The 20,728-nt window shown below is 37.4% G+C and overlaps 1 protein-coding gene across 2 annotated transcripts in view; it reads right to left on the bottom strand.

Annotated features, from left to right (window-relative positions):
* Positions 1-20,728, bottom strand: part of ALMS1 (ALMS1 centrosome and basal body associated protein) — a 195,129-nt gene that overhangs the window by 61,858 nt on the left and 112,543 nt on the right. For both annotated transcript variants that reach the window (XM_045979270.1, XM_045979269.1), the window contains exons 12-13: positions 17,207-17,448; positions 13,507-13,632 (exon numbers count right to left, since the gene is read on the bottom strand). In XM_045979270.1, the coding sequence (XP_045835226.1) occupies positions 13,507-13,632; positions 17,207-17,448 (368 nt within the window). The remainder of the gene's footprint in view (positions 1-13,506; positions 13,633-17,206; positions 17,449-20,728) is intronic.

Raw genomic sequence — 20,728 nt, forward strand, 5'->3', positions numbered from 1 at the left:
TTTTGAGCTTCAGATTCTAGCATTCAAGACACAGCTAGTCCTTACAGCATCTTCTGAAGAAATTAGAAAAAAGATGTCCCTTTCTTAATTAAACAAATTAAGATATTATATATTATGGTACAACATAACAACTGTACACTGGGATCATTCTTCTCACAAATACTTCCAGATACCAGAGAACACACCCCACCAGCAACCAGCACATGCATACTCTTCACCACCACCACATTTTGTTCTCCAAGAGAGGGGAGTACGTCAGGTTCACAGTCAGGTGGGGAACTGTAAGTCCCTGAGAGTAGTGGTGGATAGCAAGAGAAGCAAGTCTGTGGAGCTGAGAGGAAACTGAAAGCCAGTCTAGCCACATGGATGTGCGAATGCCAACAAGTGTGTGTGTACTTATTTTACCTCATCCAAGCACAACTGTGGGACTTCTAAGTATAGATTTTTGTTTGGGGCAAGAAGAGAGTTAACACTGCTTCAGAACTCTAGCTGGAGATCTGGAACCTTCATACTGACCTATGTATTTTCATAAAAAACAGCATATATCTCTATGATGTTAGTAATACAACCTTTTATGCGGCACCCTTGCATATAACCTTAAATGTGTAAATCAACTCTGTTTATGGTCAATAGCCTTCTGACTAACTGGTGTCCTTGCCTCCACACTTCTAGAGTCCCCACCTTGGCTCCCTGACTTCCCACCTATGAAGTGGTTCTCCATCTCCCAGACAGATAAATTTTGCAAATGTAAATGAAACCACAATTGCCTATGAGAATAAAATACAAACGTTTTAGTATGGTTTATAAGACATTAAATAATCTTGGGCCTACCCATCTAACCGTATCTAGCCACCATTCTGCTCTAACCATACTGCATTCTCATTTGTCAAATGCATCAAGCTCTTTCCTGTTCCAGGAGCTTTCCCATTCTGTCACTCCCTACTCTCTGCCTACCTAACCCACCTTTATCTTACAGACCTCATCTGTAAAGTTTTTTTTCCTTGGAAAGCCTTCAGGAGCTCCTAAAACTAAACTGGGCACTCTTACTGTTCTCATCCAATTCTACTTTATTTTATTAACACTTAACCATTTGTAATTATGTACTTATTTATGGTCTATTTGTTTACTATCTGTAACAACATTCCACATACCCCATAAACTTGGGACCATGTTTATTTTGCGTCTGTAAATGTAGCACCTAGTGTAGCATCTGCCAGGAACACAGTAAGAGCTTTAATACTTTTGGGTTGAAGAAACAATGAACATGAACTGAAAGCTTTTGTCACCTTAAGAAAAACAAAAAAACCAAACTTTGGTTTTATATGCTTTGGAATGAATATACACAGGGAATGCAACGTATGTAGTTTCCTACCTGTGTTTTTCCCCTCACTCAAGATAAATTTTACACGGAATCTAGAGTTTAAAGTCAGCATATAAAATGAAAAACCATACAGCACTGAAATTACCCCACGAAGGTTCCTTAAGAAGGTACCATGTTGAAAATGACATCCTATTAGCTCAACAAATCCACCCGAGAGTACTTTCTCCTTTTGGCTCGCAGCGAATCACTGTGCCTGTTTCTGAACACCTGATGAAGCACCTGGCTTATGTTTAGAAGCCATGTTGTAACAAAAAGACACTTTAGTTCTAGAATCATTCTCAGGGAATCAAGGTAAGCTGTTTAAACTATTATAAAAGGAAAATGAGGACAGTAAAGTTTGAGAAGAGAGGTTTCCTATCACCCATTTCAAATCCATCACAGTATGTTCACAGAGTATACAGACTGCACACAACTCTTGCACCTTTTTAAAGACTTTATTTTTAAGTAATCTCTACACCCAACCTGGGGCTTGAACCCACAACCCAAAATCAAGAGTTGCATGCCCCACTGACCATGCCACTGAAGCACCCCAACTCTTGCCTTTTTAGCATATGTCTGTGCTGAAAGATATGCGCTTTCTCTTTTTTGCTAAATATATGTATTTGAACATGCTTAAGTTAAACGGATGTATGACAAAATGCCAATATATGCTAAATTTGTCATAGCTAAAAAGATTTCATTATAATCCATTCGAGTTTACGCTATCTTAAAGTTTGTTTCCTGCTTTGTTCTTTTTATTTTTTGAAGATTTTATTTATTTATAAACAAATATTTATATATTTTAATTATTATAAATATATAATATAAATATATTATGTTATAATATATTTATATTATAGATAATGAATATATATTTATATATAATATTTATATATTTTATATAATATTTATATAAGACAGTAGGCAGAGAAAGAGGGGGAAGCAGGCACCCTGCTGAGCAGAGAGCCTGATGCAGGACTTAATCCCAGGACCCCGAGATCATGACCTGAGCTGAAGACAGAGGCTTAACCCACTGAGTCACCCAGGCACCCTTTATTTTTTGTCAGAGAGCAAGCAAGCAAGTGCACAAGCAGGGGGAGTGGCTAGCAGAGAGAGAAGCAGGTGCCCCACTGAGCCCGATGTGGGACTTGATCCCAGGACCCTGGGATCATGACCTGAGCTGAAGGTAGACATTCAACCAACTGAGCCACCCAGGCGTCCCTTCTGTTCTTGTTCTGTTATTTTGCTAATTTTGTACACTCAACAGTAATCTGGAAGATAGATATCAAGTTTTAAAATTCTATTAGAGGGGCATCTGGGTGGCTCAGTTGGTTGGGCAACTGCCTTCAGCTTGGTCATGATCCCAGAATCCCAGAACGGACTGGGTCCTGGGTCCCCGTCTCCTGTCGAGCTCCCTGCTCAGTGGGGAGTCTGCTTCTTCCTCTGACCCTCCCTTCTCTTGTGCTCTTTCTCATTGTCTTTCAAACAAATAAATAAAATCTTTTTAAAAAAATTTTTATTTATTTATTTGACAGACAGAGATCATAAGTAGGCAGGCAGGCAGAGAGAGGAAGGGAAGCAGGTTCCCTGCTGAGCAGAGAGCCCAATGCGGGGCTCGATTCCAGGACCCTGGGATCATGACCTGAGCCAAAGGCAGAGGCTTAACCCACTGAGCCATTCAGGGACTCCCAAATAAATAAAATCTTAAAAAAATATTCAATAAGTCAATCGGAGAAAGATAACTATCATATGATCTCCCTGATATGAGGACGTGGAGATGCAACATGGGGGGTTAGGGGGATAGGAGAAGAATAAATGAAACAAGATGGGATTGGGAGGGAGACAAACCATAAGTGACTCTTAAACTCACAAAACAAACTGGGGGTTGCTGGGGGGAGGTGGGGTTGGGAGAGGGGGAAGGGGGTTATGGACATTGGGGAGGGTATGTGCTATGGTGAGTGCTGTGAAGTGTGTAAACCTGGTGATTCACAGACCTGTACCCCTGGGGATAAAAATACATTATATGTTTATAGAAAAAATAAGAAATAAATAAAAAATTTAAATAGAAAAAAAATATTCAATTAGAGTTTTTCCAGTAGTATTTTTTTTAGCATTTTCTATTGGGATAAAATATACATAAAATTTGCCACTGTAACCATTTTTAAGTATACAGTTCAGTGGTTTTAAGTATATTCACACTGATGTGCAACCATCATATCATACATCTCCAGAATTCACACATTTTCACAAACCAAAACTGTACCTATTAAATGGTAATTCCCTTTTCCTCCTCTCCTCAACCCTGATAACCACTGTCTTACTTTGTCTCTATGAATTTGACTGCTCTTATATACCTCATATAAGTGGAATCTTAGAATATTTGTCCCTTTGTGATTAGCTTATTCACTTAGTACAGTATCTTCGGTGTTCATCAACAATGTAGCATGTGCCAAATTTCACCCTTTTTAAGGCTGAATAGTATCCCACTGCATATATGTACATTTTATGTATTTATTCATCAGCTGATAGACATTTGAGTTGTATCCACATTTTGGCTATTGTGAATAATGTTGCTATGAACATGAGCACACAAACATTTATTCAAATCCCTGCATTCAATTTTTTTGGGTATATGTTAGATCATATAGTAATTCTGTGTTAAACATTTTAAATTTTTTTTTTTTTTGAGAGAGAGAGAGAGAGAGCATGTGCACACTGGGGGAAGAGGAGAGAGGAGAGAGAGAACCTTAAGCAGGCTCCATGGCTGGCAGGGAGCCTGTTGCGGGGCTTGATCTCATGACCCTGAGACCAAAATAAAGAGACTGACACTTAATTGACTGAGCTACCCAGGCACTTCTCTATGTTTGACTTTTTCAGTTACCACAACAATGCTCTCTGTAGTGGCTACATCCTTTTAAATTCCCACCAGCAATACACATGGGTTGCAATTTCTCCATACCCCCACCAAACCTTGTTATTTTCTGTTTGATAACAGCCATCCTACTGCATATGGAGTGGTATTCTCACTGTGGTTTCAACTTGTCTTTCCTTTATGTCTAATAATGTACAGCATCTTTTTTATGGCTTTTTTGGCCATTTGTGTATCTTTATTGGAAAAACATTTATTCGGATCCTGTGCCCATTTTAAAATAAGACTGTTGGCTGGTTGAGTTGTAAGAGTTCTTCACATATAACGAATATTAATCCCCTATCAGATATATGACTGCATTTTGCTCTAATTCTGTGAATTACCTTTTTACCCTGTTGATAGCTTTTTAAATTTTTATTTTATTTTATTTTTTAAAGATTTTAAATATTTTTATTTATTTGACAGAGAGAAATCACAACTAGGCAGAGAGGCAGGCAGAGAGAGGAGGAAGCAGGGTCCCTGCGGAGCAGAAAGCCCGATGTGGGGCTCGATCCCAGGACCCTGGGATCATGACCTGAGCCGAAGGCAGAGGCTTTAACCCACTGAGCCACCCAGGCACCCCTGTTGATAGCTTTTTGATACACAAAAGTTTTAACTTCTCATAAATTCCAATTTCTTTCTTTTGTTGCCTGTGCTTCTGATAACATAATAGTTTTGTAAGAACTTATTTTTTTTTAAGATTTTATTTATTTATTTGACAGAGATCACAAGTTGGCAGAGAGGCAGGCGGCAGGGGGGAGCAGGCTCTCTGCTGAGCAGAGAGCCCCATGCGGGGCTTGATCCCAGGACCCTGGAATCATGACCCGAGTTGAAGGCAGAGACTCTAACCAACCCACTAAGCCACCCAGGCACCCCATAAGAACTTCTTTAACCTATCTGATCACCAAATCATGAATAAAATAAGACTTCTTTGGTCTTTTCTATCAAACACAAAGGATATAATTAAACTGTTTTTTGTTTTCATGTTTTTCATTCCAAAATTAACTTCTGACATTTTTTGTTCATCTTGTAACTAAAATTTCTATTTTAGGTGTGTGTTATGTTAACCTGGCTTCAAAATTCACCACTGCTTTGTTATTCTTTCTGGGAGCTCTTCATTTAGAGCCACCTCTTCAGGTGGATGAGTCTTCAAATTAATTTTTCAAGAAAGTATGAAGGCTTCCTACAAAGAGACTCATTTTAGACCTAAAGACACCAGCTGAATTAAAGTGAGGGGGTGGAGAAACCCTTAATAGGCAAACGGATGTCAAAAGAAATTTGGAGCAACAATACTTATATTAGACAAACTAGACTTTTTTGTTCTTACACTGTTTTTTTTTTTTAAGATTTTTTTTATTTATTTATTTGACAGAGAGAGAGATCACAAGTAGGCAGACAGGCAAGCAGAGAGAGAGAGGAGGAAGCAGGCTCCCTGCGGAGCAGAGAGCCCGATGTGGGGCTCGATCCCAGGACCCCGAGATCACGACCCGAGCCGAAGGCAGCAGCTCAATCCACTGAGCCACCCAGGCACCCCTCTTACACTGTTTTTATCCTGCTTTGGTATCAGGGTAGTACTGCCCTCATGGAATGATTTTGAATGTGAATGTGTTCCCTCTCCTCCATTATTTTAAGATTTTGATAAGATTGTCATTTTTTTTTTTTTAATGTTTGGTAGAATTCACCAAATAAACCATGGGGTCTTGGGCTTTTCTTTGCTGGGAGAGTTTTGATTCCTAATGTAACTCTCATGCTTGTTATTGGTCTAAGAAGATTTCCTACTTCTGGGATTCAAGATTCATGACGCAATCTTGGTAATTTGTGCATTTTTAGAAGTTATCTGGTTGTATATTTCTAAGTTATCTGATTTGTTAGTATATAATTATTCATAATAATCTGTTTTCACACTGTATTTCTGTGGTTATCTATTGTTTTCTCTTCCATTTCTCATTCTGGTTTTCGGGACTTTTCTTTTTTTCCCCCACCTTAGTTGATGTAGTTAAAGCATTGCCAATTTTGTTTATTCATTTATATATTTTTGAAAATCTGGTCATAACTTTCAATGTTATGTGATTGTTTACTCTGGTCTCTATTTTACTTATCTCTGATTTTTCTTTTTGTTTCCTCCCTTTACTAAATTGCAGCTACATTTATTCTTTTTCTAGTTCCTTGGGATGTGATGTTAATCTTTTCCTCTTAATATCACAAGCATTTATGACATAAATTTCACTCTAACATCTGCTTTTGCTGCATCCCATAGATTTTGGAATATTGTGTTTTCTTTTTCTTTTGTCTTGAGACATTTTGATTTGCATTTGATTTCTTATTTGGCCCAATGCTATAAGGTCAAATCGGATGTTAATATTTATTAACATTGGTTAATAAATAATTGGCCAAATAGGGTGTCAATATTTATTAATATTGGCCCACTGCTATGGGGCATAGGGTGTTAATATTTACATATTCAATATTTCATATTTATATTTTTGATTTTCCAGCTTTGTTTTATTGTTGATCTTTAGTTTTATAACATCATGGCTGTAAATACACTTGGTATATTTCAGTCATCTTAAATCTGTAATATTTGTTATATTTCTTTTCAAGTGATTTAACCAGGGAATTTTTCTGTGTGTACTTGAAGAAAATGTGTATTCTATTTTTCTTGGGTGGAATATGTTATATAGATATTTTAGAACCATGTTTTCTGAAGTATGCTTCAAGTAAAAAAATGTTCTTGTTAAGAAAAAATCACTTTTAACTGAGGTTACTCATTTAAAACAAAGCACATCAGAGGTGGGTTGGGGGTGGGTGAAGTAAGTGAAAGGGATTAAGATGATGAGCACTAAGTAACGATGTAAAGAATTGTTGAATTACTATGTTTTACTCCTGAAACTAATATAACACTGTATGTCAACTACACTGGAGTTGAAATTTAAAACTCAATTTAAAAAAAAGTATGAAAGCAGAGTATGTTCTGAGTTCCTATGTATTTGGGAAAATCTCTCTGTTGCCATATTGCTTGAAAACTATGCACTTGGGTCCATAAATCCTTCAATTATACAATTTTCCCACTAAACACATATTTTGTTTCATTTATTTCTTACATTTACAATCTGGATCTGGGTTTCTGTTTTTTTCCCCAGATTTGATAAGTTTTCAGCTATTTCTTTGAATAAATTTTCTGCTCCTTTTCTTCTTCTGAGAGCCCTATAATATGAATGTCATGCTTATTAGCATCATTAAGTTCCCCTAACGTACTATTATTACTGTTTTTTCTATCTTCTGTTCAGCTTGATTGCTTTCTGTTACTCTGTCTTCCATTGCTCACTGATCCATTCTTCTGTGTTCTCTAGTCTATTTATTCTCTCTAGTGTATTTTTAATTTGTTATTGAGTTCATCAATGATTCTTTTTTATATTTTCTCCTTGTTGAGAGTCTCACCTAGATATGGCACTCTTTTCTCAAGTTCAGTGACTATCTTTATTAACATTACTTTATATTTTCTATCAGGCATATTGCTTATCTTCATTTTGTTTCGCTCTCTTGCTGTGATTTTTGTCCTCTTCTTTCATTTGGGACATATTCCTCTATCTCCCTTTTTCTAATTGTTTCTCTGTGTTAGAAAAGTCAGCTGCGGGGGGCCTGGGTGGCTCGTTCATTGACAGTTTGCTTTCAGCTCAGGTCGTGATCCCAGGGGCCTGGGATCGAGCCCCGCTTCAGGCTCCCTACTCGGTGGGGAGCCTGCTTCTCCTTCTTCCACTCCCCCTGCTGTCTTCCCTCTCTCGCTGTGTCTCTCTCTGTCAAATAAATAAATAAAATCTTAAAAGAAAAAAAAAAAAAAGGAAAGAAAAGTCAGCCATATCTTCTGGTCTTGATAGTGGCCCCGTGAAGAAGAGGTCCTGTAGTGCCATGCAGTGCAATGTCCCCTGTTCACCAGAACCTGGAGCTTCAGGGGTATCCTCCAAGTATTGCATGGGTCCTACTATTGTGATTTAGTCATGTTTGCCTTCAGTCCAGTCAGCTGCAATCGGTCTCTTCGCTTGTAGTGGGCAGGTTTAGTCTCTACGCTGTTATGAGCCAGTTTGGGGCTGCCTTGTGGTTGAACTGGGTATGACCAGATGTTTGCTAGAGCTGCAGTTGCACTGAACTACAGGGTGCTCTCCTTGTGTTGGTCCCTGAGAGGCTTTTGTTGGTGGGCAGGGCATGTGGTCAGACCAGATGTCTACTCCCAGCCCAAAGTTGAACTGGTGTATTTATCTTCATCTCTACTCAGGGAGGGAATCACCTTGGAGTGGTCCTGGTCACTATTGGGGCTACTTGCACAATACCATGCTTCTGATGCCACTTTGGATGCACTCTTGCCGAGGGTGGGTCAGATGGAACAAATTCTCAGGAGAATGTGAGGGCAGGACACATTGTTAGCAATGCTAGGTATGTGTTGGTATGCTTGTGGGAGAAGACCTGGCCCCTTTTGGAGAACTCCCACTGAGAGCAGTTTGGATGGGGCAGATTCGTGGGGGCACAACATGGGAGTGGGGGACCCTATTAACAAAGCTAGATGGAAAGCATTCATGCTTCTTCAGCAAATGTGCATGTATCTAGGATTGTGGATGGGGAAGAAAAATGGCACTGGCTCTTTCGTTCTTGGAGAATTCTAAAGATCCTTACTCCTACTGCATACCTGAGATTGGTAAAAAGATCTTCTGATGTCCTCTAGGCATTTTCCAAACTACTGCTTCTATACTGTATCTCAGAAGGGCTGTTGTGCTGCTTTAAATGGGACTCAATTTCCTATTGCCCTCTGGCTATCCCAAAGCAGAGCCAGCTTATTTTTGAAGCTCCTGGTGTTAAGCCCCAGTGATTGTGAAAACTCTAGAAGTTAGGCCCCTATGGTCTTCAAAGCCAAATATTGTGGGGTCCCCCATGCCTACAGTGCCTGGTGTGGAGTCTTCTTTTGTGTTAAATAGATATTTATTAGTATGGCATTTTACCTCCTATGGTGAGTCTTTTACTATATATTTTTTATTTATATTCTTAGTGGTTGCTCAGGAATTTCCATTCAAATTTTAATAAATTAACAATCTATTTAGATTTATACTAATTTCAACGTTATACAAAAATTTTCTCCCGTATAGCTGTCTCCTCCCTTCTTTATGCTATTATTTTCTTAAGTAATATCTCTATACATTTTTGTACAACAGAAATTATTACTATTTTATGTATTTGTCTTTAAAGTCATATGAAAGAAAATGGGATTATAAGGAAAAACACATTTATACTTCTATATTTACCTGTGTAGTTATCTTTATCAGTTTTCTTTATTTTTTAATATGGATTCAAATTACTGGTAGTATCAACCCATTTCATCCTGAAGAATCCCCTTAGTATTTCCTATAGGTCAGTTTGCAACCAATAAACTCAGTTTACCTGAGAATGTCTTAATTTTTCCTTTATATTTTTTTAAAGATTATTTATTTATTTATTTATTTGACAGATAGAGATCATAAGTAGGGAGAGAGGCAGGCAGAGAGAGAGAGAGGAGGAAGCAGGCTCCCCGCCAAGCAGAGAGCCCAATGCGGGGCTCGATCCCAGGACGCTGGGATCATGACCTGAGCGAAAGGCAGACACTTAACCAACTGAGCCACCCAAGCACCCCTATACTACCTCTTCTTTATTCATTCAACAATCAATGGACACTTGGGCTGTTTCCCTAATTTGGCTACTACAGATAATGCTGCTATAAATAGCAAGGTGCATATATCCATTTAAGTTAGTATTTCTGTATTCCTCAGGCCAATAACCACCAGTGTGATTGCTGGGTCATAGGGTAGTTCTATTTTTCACTTTTTGATGAACCCCATACAGCCTTCCAGAGTGGCTGCACCAGTTGGCATTCCCATCAAAAGTGCACAAGGGTGGGGCGCCTGGGTGGCTCAGTGGATTAAGCCACTGCCTTCGGCTCCGGTCATGATCTCAGGGTCCTGGGATCGAGCCCCGCATCGGGCTCTCTGCTCCATGGGGAGTCTGCTTCCTCCTCTCTCTCTGCCTGCCTCTCTGCCTACTTGTGATCTCTCTGTCAAATAAATAAATAAAATCTTTAAAAAAAAAAAAAGTGCACAAGGGTTCCTCTTTCTCTACATCCTCATGAACACCTGTTGTTTCTTACTGTTGATTTTAACTATTCTGACAGGTATGAGGTGATCTCTCATTGTAGTTTTGATTCGCATTTCCCTGATGATCAGTGATGCTAAGCATCTTTTGATGTGTCTGTTGGCCATCTGCATATCCTCTTTGGAAAAATGTCTATTTGTGTCTTCTACCCATTTTTAATTGGATTACTCATTTTGGGGGGTTGAGTTTTATAAGTTCTTTACGTACTTTGGATACTAATTCTTTATCAGATATGTCATCTACAAATATCTTTTTCCATTCCATAGTTTGCCTTTTAGTTTTGGTGATTGTTTCCTTCCCTGGGCAGAAGCTTTGTATTTTGATACAGTCCCAATAGCTTATTTTTTATTTTGTTTCCCTTGCCTCATGAAACATATCTAGAAAGAAGGTGGTATAGCTAATGTCAAAAAAATTACTTTACCGCCCATATTCCGTTCTAGGATTTTTATAATTTCATGTCTCATATTTAGGTCTTTAATCTATTTTGAATTCATTTTTGTATATGGTTTAAGAAAGTGTTCCAGTTTCATTCTTTCGCATGTTACTGTCCAGTTTTACCAATACCATTTACGGAAGAGACTGTCTTTCTCCCATTGGATATTCTTTCCTGCTTTGTTGAAGATTAACGGACAATGTAATTGAGGCTTCATTTCTGGGTTTTCTATTCTGTTCCATTGATCTATGTGGTTATTTATGTGTCAGTACCATACTGTTTCGACTACTCTAGCTTTGTAATATAACTTGAAGTCTGGAATTGTGATGTCTCCAGCTTTGTTTTTCTTTTTCAAGGTTGCTTTTTGGCTATCTGGGGTCTTTTGTGGTTCCACACAAATTTTAGAATTGCTTGTGTTAGATCTGTGAAAAATGCTACTGGCATTTTGTTAGGGATTGCATTAAATGTGTAATTTGCTTTGGGTAGTATAGACATTTTAACAGTATTTGTTCTTCCAATCCATGAGCATGGAATGTCTTTCCATTTCTTTGCATCATCTTCAATTTCAGAGTGTAAAGTCTTTCAACTCTTTGGTTGATTCCTAGGTATCTTACTGTTTTTGGTGCAACTGTAAATGAGACTGATTCCTTATTTTCTCTTTCTTCTGCTTCATTACTGGTGTATAGAAATGCAACAGATTTCTGTATGTTGATTTTGTATTCTGTGACTCTACTGAATTTATCAGTTCTAGCAGTTTTTTGGATTTCTGTATATAGTATCATGTCATCTGCATATACTGAAAGTTTGACTCCTTCCTTGCTGATTTGGATGCTTTTTATTTCTTTTAGTTGTCTGATTGCTATGGCTAGGACTTCTAGTACTACACTGAATTAAAGTGGTGAGAGTGGACATCCGTGTCATGTTCCTGCCCAAGAAGAAAAGCTCATTTTTTTTCCTACTTAGGATGATATCAGCTGTGGGTTTTTCACACATGGCCTTTAGTACGTTGAGGTATGCTCCCTCTAAACGTACTCTGTTGAGGGTTTTTATTGTGAATGGATGTTGTACTTTATCAAATGCTTTCTCTGCATCTATTGAAAATGATCATATGGTTATTATCTTTTCTTTTATTAATGTGATGTATCGCATTCATTTGTAAATATTGAACCATCCTTCCAACCCAGGAATAAAACCCCACTAAGTGTGTTTTTAAAATCATAGCCTAGGGGCACCTGTGTGGCTCAGTTGTTAAGCCTCTGCCTTCAGCTTAGGTCATGATCCCAGGGTCCTGGGATGGAGCCCCGCATCGGGCTCCCTGTTGAGCAGGAAGCCTGTTTCTCCCTCTCCAGCTTCCCCTGCCTGTGTTCCCTCTCTGTCAAATAAATAAATAAAATATTTAAAATCATAGCCTTACATGCCATGAAATTTCTTCTAGTTCCTGTATGTTATAGGCTTAATAATTAATCTTATCATTTGGTAATATGAGCATTTTGATGGTTCTTTTTTTCAGTAGCATCAGAGTGGGGAATTAGAAGCAGTTGTACCAGGCACTTTAACTTAGTTACCACTAGGTACTTGCTTGGTCCTCTTAAAGTTAACAACAAAAAAAGTCAGCCTAAGACTAGGGAAAATTCTCATTTATGTGCTATTTCTACACATATCAAGATGTCTATTGATAAATCATGAAAAAAAAATTGTATCTAAGCTGAAACAAGTCATCTCCTGTGGACCACCCTAAACGTTACGGCATCAATCAAAACCCCACACCACACCAACTCAACTTCTTATCTTAAAATCCCCACAGGAACTATTTACTGAATTCCTGCATGGGGTGCTGTTCATTTTCTAAATCTGCAGTTCCCCTGTGGTGATCTCACAGGGGTGCTATGGGATATTTTAAGATTCCACGGAAACAACAGTGATAACTGGTACCCAGTATACAGTGCACAAGCTACTGGCCCAAAGGAGTTCAAAGTTTCAGTATCAGACAGTGCCATATTCCTTTCAATGCTGTTGTATCTCTGCAAAGCTAGATTTTTGACAGTTTCTGTAGTAAAAGCAGCAAATAACTATGGTTGTGTAAAGTTTCATCTTAAGGTTTGAGAAGCTATACAGTGTTCTAACAGCTGCACATACTGTATTAGTAAGTAACTAGTTATTTAAGAACAAAGTAAAGTATTTTCTTTCAAAACCCAAAACTAAAATACCTAATATTTTTGTTTAAGTTGTTAGGTCAAAACAATAAGTATTTATGTCTTAATAAATTACAGTCATTTAAAAAAATACTTCTTCTGTTTATATGTGTTCTGCATAATGATAAGAAAAAAAATCACCAAAATACTAAGCGCACTGTGAACAGAAAAAACTTGGAAACCTTCATCTGAAATGAAGTCCACTAACCTAAACAAACAATTATCCATATAATTTTCTTCATTAAATACTTATTAAATGTTTATATATACATAACACATCTCACCAAATAACACTTTTTTGAAACAGAGACTCAGGCATAAAAAGCTCCATATTTCACTCAAAAGGATTATGTCACTGAGCTTTCATAAGTCATTCTAGAATTAACCAGCCAATCCACAAGTAAAATTTCAAAAAATAAAATTCTGAATAATTTATGCATAATACCTGAGTGTGAGCTCTCAATGGTGGTATCTGATCTGGAATCCAGAGATGGAGGAATTTGTTTCAATTGTGGAACATAGTACATCCTTGTACTACCAGGAGGCTTATATGGCAACAGTGAAGGCTGGGCTAAAGAGATAAAGATCAGAAAATTTAATAAGAAAAGATTTATTAATTCACTGAATAATACTGAGTGCCTTTCATGTACCAAGCAGTGTACAAGACTCTTGGGAAAAATCAGGGTTCCTATCTGGCTCAGTCGGAAGAGCATGTAACTCTTGATCTCAGGGTTGTGATTCTGAGCTCCACATGGAGTGTAGCGATTATTTAAATAAAGAAACTTTTAAAAAAAAGAGTCTTAGGATGATTATCAGTGAACTAAAACAGAAAAATATCTCTGCCTTCAAGAAGAGCTAGCATTCTAGAGGAAGTAGGTATATGTCTGTACCAAAGTAATAATTTGATTATCATAAAGGAGATTTTATATATATATAGTTATATATATATATATATAGTTTTGTCTCTGTGAAGTCAAGGAAAACAAAAAAGTGTATAGAGGAGGGGAAATTTTAAACAGAAAAAAATAGGCTATTGCCTCCACTTGTATTTGGTCATTACTGTAGTCACTGTAGGAATATTGATTTATTAATTTTCTTTCTCTACCAGTGTATATAATGCTTGTAATGATTGTTAAATTCACCAGATAGGTGAAAGGCTACAAAAAATAAGTGAGTAATAACAGGTGGGCAGAATTACAATGGACCAAGAGCAAGAATGGCTATCATGCAGAGCTGGAGAATTCTGAGACAGAGAAGTGGCTTTTCAAAATTACTGACAACTTTATGTTTGGATGCAATAGTTTTAAGGTTACTTTGGCCTGGCTGCCTATGGGGAAAGAAGTGACTACACAGCAAATAATGGTTATTCTTAGGAAAGAAAAAAAAAGATTAGAGAAGTATAAAGAAGAAAATTCAACTATAAAATTTATTTCTTCAAAAACTTGGAAAATAGAACCAAATATATACATATATTATTTTGAATTTGGTAATTTACAGTATTGAGCACAGTTATGTATTTAACATACTATTCTTTATAAGTTAAAATGTTTTCATACAAAAAAAAATCCCACAAGGGACGCCTGGATGGCTCAGTCAGTTAAGCTGCGGCCTTCAGCTTGGATCATGATCCCAGGATCCTGGAATCGAGTCCTGCATTGGGCTCCTTGCTTGGCAGGGAGCCTGCTTCTCTCTCCGCCTCTACCTGCCACTCTGCCTGCTTGTGTGCTCTCTCTCTGACAAATAAATAAATAAAATCTTAAAAAAAAAACAAAACACAAAATTTTACTTTTAAATACACAGTATTAAAAACACTATTTTATCAGTAAGCCAAATGACATTCATCCTTTAAAGGAATCCTTTCTCCTAGATCCTGTATGCCAAGGTGAAAATATAAATTATGGCCTCTATATACATTGATGCATTTGATGTGAGTAGGGGTTTAAAACACACTTTCACAGTTGGACTTCCCCTCTTATGCTTCTGGCATCACCATGAGAACAATATAACCCAGGGCAGACATTGTTCCACTAGCTGGGGTTTCAGAACAAGGCATAACGTACAGACCTAAGCCATTTCTGTAGCCTGAAGCCAAACTCTGACTCACAAAACTCATGAGTGAAAAAAGCAAATGTTTGTTGTTACAAAGCACAGATTTGGGAGGTTGTTTCACAGTATCACTGTGGCACTAGGTAACTGGCATACAAGTATGTTCTTTGTGATATTTATTAAACTGTAGATTTGGGGGTATGTTTTTTTTTCCATCATAAAAATGTGTAAGAATTATAACCATATTAACATACAAGTATACTTGTTTAAATTAAATTCAGTCAAAGTTACATGGTGAACCAAGAAATTTTCTTTACATATTTAGGCATACCCCATCTTTATCTACAGAACTTTTTGCATAAGGAGGAAAACTTAAATATTTTGAGAAGACTTGTGCAAACTATTAAATTCTTAAATTACTAACTTAACTCTCATTTGAAGGAAGAATGGGAGCTTAATTATTAATTCTCTTGCTATTGGTCTGAAAAAGAAAATAACATGCTCTATTTTGAATGTTATATAGGATTAATACCACTGAACTACCTCTCACAGCACATGAACACTCTAAATGTAGACCTTAGGGTTGAGATCACTAGCTGTTCATCAAAATCTACTTCTTTATCCTCAAAATCACAGCTAAACCATTTCTTAGCTAGAAGAAAGTGATCTGAGCCACTTCCAGGCCTAGGACATGGGTTTCTCCATGCTTTTTTGGGACCCTTCTAGTTGACTGTGATGGTGAATCCAAGGAAATTGTGGATTCTGTATTTTAAAGACAGCAGGGCCACAGTCAACCTGGGTTCCTGGTCATTGATTTATAAGCAACAGACTGGTATTGTGCTTGTACTATTACATATTTTCATCTATTTATTACAGTATGTAACATTTAATATAATACAAAATGGCAATACTTCATCTGCCCACCTGAAACCAGACATCCATTGTTTTTAAATTTTTATGAACTAATTCATTAAGTATCATGAGATAAAAATAAGTCAACCACAAGCAGCTTGAGTCCCATATAAGTTATCTCCACTAGAAATTAAGGCAAAAACACGCCATATTCCTTTCACAGCCATGTAAATAAAAGATGGATAAAATCATGTGGTATCCTAATGTTTAAAATTAAAATTAGGTTTTCTTTCTTTCCAGGAGTCCACAAACTGAGGGTTTTATTTAATTAAATTTTAATTTTTCAGTGTTCCAATATTCATTGTTTATGCACCACACCAATTGCTCCCTGGAATATGTGCCCTCTTTAATACACACCAACAGGCTCACCTAACCCCTCAAAATCCTCAGTTTGCCTCTCAGAGTCCACAGTCTCTCATGCTTCATCTCCCCTCCAATTTACCCAAATTCACTTTTCCTTTCCTTCTCCTAATGTCCTCCTGAGGTTTTAAAGAGGAGGGAGGTGGTGGGATGGCTTAGCCTGGTAGTGGGTGTTAAGGAGGGCATGTATTGCATGGAGCACTGGGTGTTATACACACACAATGAATCATGGAACACTACATCAAAAACTAATGATGAGCGCCAAGATGTCCTTCAACAGACAAGTAGATAAAGAAGATATGGTCCATACACACTATGGAATATTATGCCTCCGTCAAAAAGGATGAGTACCCAACTTCTGTATCAACGTGAATGGGACTGGAAGAGATTATGTTGAGTGAAATAAGACAGAGTCAAGTATCGTATGGTCTCACTTACTTGTTGAGAATAAGGAATAACACAGAGGACACTGGGAGAAGAAGGGAGTTGGGGCAAATCAGAGGGGGAGACAAACCATGAGAGACTGTGGACTCTGAGAAACAAACTGAGGGTTTTGGAAGGGAGGAGGGTGGGGGGTTGGGTGAACCTAGTGGTGGGTATTAAGGAGGGCATGTACTGCATGGAGCACTGGGTACTGATGCATAAACAATGAATCTTAAAATAAAGACTAATGATGTATTGTATGGTGACTATTATAATAAAAATACATTAAAAATATAAATAAATAAAATTGGATTTTCTGACTACAAAGACCCCCTCACAAATTTCTGAGATTATTTCATATAGAAGTTGGTAATATGACCTAAAATGTAATCACATTCTCTTACCATCTGTGCCATGAGGATGAGTAATCTGTTGGCCTGAAGATGATGAAGCAAATTTGACAGGAACTTTGCCCACCTTTGGGGTACCGGGCTCTGGAATTTCAAGTCCACGATCATCACCATTAATAAAAATCTCAGATGAGAACATGGTTTTTCCTGGACTTTCTGTTGTTATCTGAGTGACTGCATCAGATGACAATTTTCCAGGAAAGGCAGAAAATGGGGTCTTAATCTCCTCTGATGGTCTGAACAAAAGGGAGAAAAGACACAGAAGGCAATATCCATGGCTTACCAAATACTGTAAACTTTTTCCAAAGGCAGATTTGAGGAACATTATGTGGAGATACATCAACCTCAAATGGCTAAGTTATTTCAGCAGTACCCTTTGCCAACTTAAATACTTACAATGAAATCATGCATGAGTTTACTTCATTCATTTAAAAATCTATATAAATTTCAACTTAGAATTCTATTGTACAATTTATCTGAGGAAATGGTACTTTCCAGTTGAAGTAAAAATATAATCATTTTAAAAAAATTATTAGACATCTATAATAAATTAAGGGATTGCGCTAAATGCATAGAGTGTACAAAAATAAATAAAGACTTGCCTCAAGAAGTTTATTGTCAGTGGGGGAACCAGAGGTTTTTAAGATTGTAATTATGTACTAATATTTTAGAGAATTAATATTAAAACAGAATAAATAAGTGATTTTTAAAGAATAAGAGGATACAAATCTTCTTTACAGAAGAATTCCCAAAAAACATATGCAGATACCTCCCCATCCAAGGAGGTGAAGATTAATCTTTCCATTCTTCCTTGAGTATTGGCTAATAAAAAGTAATAAAAAGTGACAAATAATAACTTTACAGTAGAGAAACCTAACAAACACCGTATTATTCAAGTCACCACCAATGTTGGGTGGGTGTCACATACTCTCTGCTGGGATGTGAAAACATGGGTATCCTTTTATGGTATTTTTGTTGAAACCCATAATTCCATCTAATCATGCAAAAAACAATCTAAACTCAGATTGACCAATATTCCTCAAAACTGCCAAAATCATGAAAAATAAGGAAGGAATGAGGAACTGCCACTGACAAGAGGGGACTAACCAAAGGGAATGTGATATGCACTGGGTCCTGGAACAAAAAAAAAAGTTATTGATGGAAAAAATGTGAAATGTAAATAAAATCTGGAGTGTAGTTAATGGTAATGTACAAAGCTGGCTTCTTTTTTTTTTTTTTTTAAAGATTTTATTTATTTATTTGACAGAGAGAGAGATCACAAATAGGCAGAGAGGCAGGCAGAGAGAGAGGAGGAAGCAGGCTCCCTGCAGAGCAGAGAGCCCGATGCGGGGCTCGATCCCAGAACCCTGAGATCATGACCTGAGCCGAAGGCAGGGGTTTAATCCACTGAGCCACCCAGGCGCCCCCAAAGCTGGCTTCTTAATTTTGACAAATGTACATTAGAGTAATGTAAGATTTTAATATGAAAACCTGGGAGAGGGGTATAGAGAACTCTATTATGTTTGTATCTTTTCTGTGGTCTAAAATTACTCAAAAATAAGAAGTTATTGAGGTACCAGACTGGCTCAGTCAGTTAAGTGTCTGACTCTTGATTTCAGCTCAGTTCATGATCTCAGAGTCATGGGATTGAGCCCTGCACTCAGTGGAGAGTCTGCTTAGGAGTCTCTCTCTTTCTCCCTCTCCCTCTGCTCCTTCCCCTGCTCACACAGATACTCACTCTCTCTCTCAAATTAATAAATATTTTTTGAAAATAAGAAATAAAAGTTATTCTTTTAAAAACAGAGTAATATTGTATTATTTTGGAGTAAAAGTTATATCATGAAAGAGAAGAACTTCTGGGGCACCTGGGTGGCTCAGTGGGTTAAGCCTCTGTCTTCGGCTCAGGTCATGGTCTCAGGGTCCTGGGATCAAGCCTCACATGCTCTCCCCTCCTCTCTGCCTGCCTTTGTGCTTACCTGTGATCTCTCTGTCAAATAAATAAACAAAATCTTAAGAAAAAAAAAAAAAAAGAGAGAAGACCTTCTGAATTTCTACCTTCTGCCTTCACTAATTGAAAAGGACAATTAGGAGAAAATAATAGGCCAGTCTCCTTTATGGATATGAAAGCAAGAACCCTAAACCAAATCCAAACAAAATCATAAACAAAATCTAAAACCAAATGGATGTATGTGAATTCCTACCGAGATGGTTTACTCCTGGAAAGCAAGGTGAGTTAACACTCAAGAATCAATAAATGATTCACCACATCAATAAAATAAATGAGAAAATGCATATGACCATACAAATATAGTCAAATAAAGCATTTGATGAAACTCAGTAATTATGTAGATTAAAAACTCATAGCAAAGGGAAACCACAAAAAACTTGAGAGCAACAATCCTATTTATACTGAAATGCAGAAAATGTTCACTGTGAGATTAGGAACAAAATAAGGATGCCAATTCTTACCATTTCTGTTCAATATTAGTAAAGGTCTTAAATGGCATTTGCAGTAAGTCAGAAAAAAGAAATAAGAGATAGAAAGATAACAAAGGAAGAAATAATATTGTCATTGTTCATATTTGACATAATTAGGTACACAGAAAGTCCAAAACAATCTAAACATAACTTATTAGAATATAAATAAGTTTCTAGGAAAGTTGACAGGAGATAAAATTTTTTTAAAAATCTACTACTTTTTTTGTATCAGAAAAGTTATGGAAGCATCAGGAAACAGTATTATCTAAAAGCTAGAGAGCAGCATTTTGGAGATTATGGGCAGGGACAGAGACAGACATACTCCACTGGGAAAGAGAAATCATTCCTGGGCTGGCATGATGAGGTGAAATCTAGCAGAATGCCAGCCAATTTTCCCCACAGGACATTTTCTTAGTATCAGGATGGTATGGGAGAACGGAAAGCTAAATCAGAAAAGTGAAGTGAAATCTCCTTCATAGTCATGGCACCAATAACAAACCAAGTCCCATTAGACAGAGGGGCCTGTAACAAATATCAGGTCTCCTCCTTTAGACATTTGCCAGATTCTGAACCTCAATGAGGCAGGAAGCTAAATAATTACTGCCTGAAGGAGAGAACTTTCAAACCTTAGGACATATACCAGACTGACAATAAAAAACCCAGAAGTGCCATCCCCAACAAGGGGGCTGAGCCAGGAAAAGTAAAATCATCTGCAATGTTTGAGTTCTTATGAGACAAATGTATATTAAGAAAATGTAACTACAACAAGTATATAGCCTGACTCCCCTTACATTTGCCATATTCTGAAGCTGCAAGAGCTTAGAGTTGAAAGAGGTGAACTCAAACACCTGAGAGACTAAACTGAACATCTTGCTGTATTTACTTACTGAAAAGTCAAAGATCTGTCAGGCTTAAAGCAAAAATCCAGGGAGGCCACAGATCAGGAAAAATCCAAAGTATAATGAGTTGGGATGCTTGGGTGGGTCAGTCGTTAAGCCTCTGCCTTCAGCTCAGGTCATGATCCCAGGGTCCTGGGAT

The sequence above is a fragment of the Meles meles genome, chromosome 15, assembly GCF_922984935.1.
Source record: "Meles meles chromosome 15, mMelMel3.1 paternal haplotype, whole genome shotgun sequence".
NCBI lineage: Eukaryota > Metazoa > Chordata > Mammalia > Carnivora > Mustelidae > Meles > Meles meles.